At 40.5% G+C, this 3,830-nt stretch overlaps 1 protein-coding gene across 1 annotated transcript; it reads right to left on the bottom strand.

Annotated features, from left to right (window-relative positions):
• Positions 1–1,723: 1,723 nt before the first annotated feature.
• On the bottom strand, positions 1,724–2,671 carry LOC102874300 (olfactory receptor 2A12-like). Its single transcript, XM_006886614.1, has one exon. It carries the CDS (start codon positions 2,669–2,671, stop codon positions 1,724–1,726), a length of 948 nt encoding a protein of 315 aa, XP_006886676.1.
• Between the last annotated feature and the right edge of the window lie 1,159 nt (positions 2,672–3,830).

Genomic DNA, 3,830 nt, shown 5'->3' with positions numbered 1-3,830 from the left:
ATGTACTCAGGGTGGTGGTGGGGAGTGTACGGGGGGATTGTATACTAACAAAATTTTTCTTTTACTTTTTAAAGAGAAGAGCGAACTGGGCGGGGGAGAGGGGTGGGCAGGGAAATAAGTGTAACAATGAATCAATAGAAATCCAAAATCTCTGTAAATGTTCATTAAAATTAATAAAATTTTTTTAAAAATCAGAGAAAGACATGCATAAGAGTTGTATTCTTTCTTCATACCTATTCAAATCTGTTTGATAAGCAAATAATTCTAGAAGCTGGATTATGGAGAAGAATTTGGCATCAGGACTATCCTTCTGTCTCCAAGGATTTTCATTAATAATTATGCAAATGACACAACCTTGCATGCCAAAAGTAAAGAGGACTTCAGCCATTTTATGCAGAAGATCAGAGACGACAGATTTCAATATGAGTTTCATCTCAACATCAAGAAAACAAAAATTCTCATCTGTAAATCAATACATAAAATCATGATAGATGGAGAAAAGATGGAAGTTGTAAAAAATTTAATTTTACTTGTGTCCACAATCAACACTCCTAGTAGCATCAGTCAAGAAATCAAAAGATGTTTTGCATTGGGGGATATATGTTGTCAAAGACCTCTCCAAAGTTTAAGAGCAAGGATGCCAGTTTAAAAGAGGAACATGTGCCTGATCCAAGCCATGGTATTTTCAGTTGCTTTCTGTGCATTGTAAAGTTGGACGATGAATAAAGAAGACCAAAGAATTGAGGCCTTTGAATGATGGTATAGGTGGAAAGTATTATATATGTCACGCAGTAACAAAAGAACAAACTAAACCTATCTTGAAGAAAGTACAACCAAAGTGCTCCTTAGAGGCAAGGATCGTGAAATGCAATCTCACTTACTTTGGGCATATTATCAGCAAAAACAAGTCTTTGGAGAGACATTATGCTGGGATATGTAGAGGGTTAGCAATGGAGAGGAAGAACCTCAGTGAGATGGAATGTTACACTGACTGTCGTGACAAACTTGAGCATGGCAGAGATTGTGAAGTTGGGGCAGGAAAGGACAAGGTTCAGATCTGTTGTTCATAAGGTCTCTATAAGTTGTAGTTGATTCTATGGCACCTAACAACAACAACCTATAGCTATGTGTCAGGCAGGCATGCAGTCATGCAGTCATGTAAGACTATGTTGTTACATATTCTCTGTTACTTCGGTTGTTTTTACCCAGCTTACTTTACACTATAAAATAGCATATGTATATTTAGCTGTGATCTGGCTGACATAAATTCACAACCCAAGACAAACACAAAACTAATGGTTGCAAACCACAAAGACAGTTTTTTCAAGATCTCCATTCCCTCCAATACTGAAATGAATCTTTGTAGCAACTGATAACCTTTCAAGCAGTTTCAATCAGAGGACCCCAAAGGAAATAAATTTCTTTTTGTTTTTAAATTTTATTATTTTTGTGAGTACCGTTAAATCATATCTGACTGGTACAGGAGAAGATTGCCCCTCTTTCTTCAGCAGAGCATCTGGTAGATTTGAACAGTGTACCTCTGGGATTGCAGTGCAGCTTCTTGCCACTAGGCCACCAGAGCTCCCTAAGGGAAACCAATTTCTCTTCCAGCTGCATCCATTACCAGGAAGCCTTAGGTTGGTCTGAAACTTGATTTTCCCACTGATATCAATGAGTCACATCTAGTCCCATGCATGACTGGGAAAATCTGAAACATCCTGGGTCACTGAACTGCCCCTCTGCCTCCAAGAACTTTCAAAAAAGCTCCCTTTACATCTTTGTTCCTTAGGCTGTAGATAATGGGATTGAGGAAGGCGGAAACAACATTGTAGAACAGAGCCAACTTCTTGTCCCTCTCTGGGTCATACCAGGACCCAGGCCTCATGTACATCATCATGGCTGGCCCATAGAACATGATGACCACAGTGATATGGGAAGCACATGTGGAGAAGGACTTGAACCGGCCCTGGGCTGAGCGGATTCTTAATATGGAGGCAAAGATACGAACATAAGAGGCCAGTATGAGGGACAGTGGGACCAGAAGTAGGATGAAACCTAAAATAAAATCCAAATGATCATTGAAGGATGTATCTGTGCATGCCAGCTTCAAGACAGCAGGGACTTCACAGAAGAAGTGGTTTATCTTGTAGGGGCCACAATAAGGCAGGTGCATGGTGAAGACAGTGTAAATCAGGGCTCCAGTTATGCTGATGGACCAACAAATTATGACCATCCTAATACAAGTGGAATGGTTCATACGTAGGGTGTAGTGAAGGGGGAAGCAAACAGCTACATACCTGTCATACGCCATAATGGCATAGAGGACACACTCAGCAATGCCCAGAACTAAGAATATGAACATCTGGGCTACACAAGCTCCCCAGGAGATGGTTCTCCTTGGACATAGCATATTAACCAACATCTGGGGCACAGTGGTGGTGACATAGCTCATGTCCACTAAGGAGAGAATACTGAGGAAGAAGTACATGGGTGTATGGAGGTGTGAATCCAAGTAGATCAGGGTGATGATGAGTCCATTGCCCACAAGGGTGGTGAGATAGACGAGGAGAAAGAAGGTGAACAAAGACATTCTGACTTGTGGTTCACTGGAGAAGCCCAGGAGAATGAACTCAGACACATAGCTGTGGTTCTCCTTGTCAATGCTCTGCATGGTGACCTGGGAATGAAAGAGAGACATAAAGACACTCCTGGCTTGTTCTTGGACTTAATGGGAAGAGGATAGAATGAAAATCAGATGTGGAATTACAGTTAGGGTTATGGAAAGGACATGGAAACCAAGTGCATCTCTGGAAATGGACCGTAAGTCAGAAGATCTGGATTCGTACCTGTAAAAGAACATGAGATTATTTTGTAACTGCCTGTAGGTGCTGCTTTTAGAAAAAGTTACAGCTGAATTCAATCAGAATTGCACACTTTAAAACTACAAGACTGGAAGTCTGTGCTAGTGGGTAGTGGATATCTGAGGCACTGTCAGCTCAGAGCTAGAGTAGTACCAAATCAAAGTCACATATGGGTTGAATAAAAGAGAGTAAAATTGGAGGCCTCAACATGAGAAAGAACAGACATATTGGAAACCAGAAGAGTAATACAGTCATAGCCCTGAACAATGAGAGTCCTTGAGTTCTAATTTGCAATTTGCATTTTCCCTTGAGATCTGTCTGAGCTTTGGTTCCTGCCCTGGGATACTATGAGGTTTTCTGCTGAATCTTTGCCAATACCACCATCTCATTTGTAACTCAGCTCTCCCTGAATGTGTCATGGTTGCCACCTTATCAAGCTATCTGACCTTGGACAAGTCCCTTTATCTTCACTGGATTTAATAATCCAGATCATTAAATAGAGAGGGAATAACTACATCACAGGATTATGACAAAGGGCATAGGAGATGCCTTATATCAAGATATTTTGCAAGATATAAAACATTAGATAAAAATTTAGTGTAAGTGGAATAAATCTGGAAGTCAGAAGACTTGGGTTTAGTCCTGGTACTACCTCTGATTTTCTGCTTCATCTTAGATAACTTCTTACCATTCTTTGAACTTCATAGCCCCATTCTTATAAGACTTATGGATTTGGATTTGATGATTTGTAAAAAATTATTCCAGCTCCAATGTTCCATAATGCTAGGAAGACAGACTAGAGACCTGTGATTGTATCAGCACTCTGAGAACCTGGGGAAAGGCTGAGCTGAGCAATCTGTTGACTTTGGATTATAATGAGTTGAGATTTTTTCTTGGGCTATGGAGGAAATGAGACAGAGCATAGAGGTGCACAGATTTGGAATCAGAGCATGTAAGGCTGGAAGTCTC

The sequence above is a fragment of the Elephantulus edwardii genome, unplaced genomic scaffold (genome assembly GCF_000299155.1).
Source record: "Elephantulus edwardii isolate Elephantulus edwardi_28Jun2011 unplaced genomic scaffold, EleEdw1.0 scaffold00049, whole genome shotgun sequence".
Classification (NCBI taxonomy): Eukaryota; Metazoa; Chordata; class Mammalia; order Macroscelidea; family Macroscelididae; genus Elephantulus; species Elephantulus edwardii.
The sequence above is the reverse complement of the archived record's forward strand: the minus strand, read 5'-3'. Positions and strand labels throughout refer to the sequence as shown.

Coding starts and splice junctions, on each gene's coding strand:
- LOC102874300 (XM_006886614.1), bottom strand. CDS start 2,671: ATGCAGAGCATTGACAAGGAGAACCACAGCTATGTGTCTGAGTTCATT.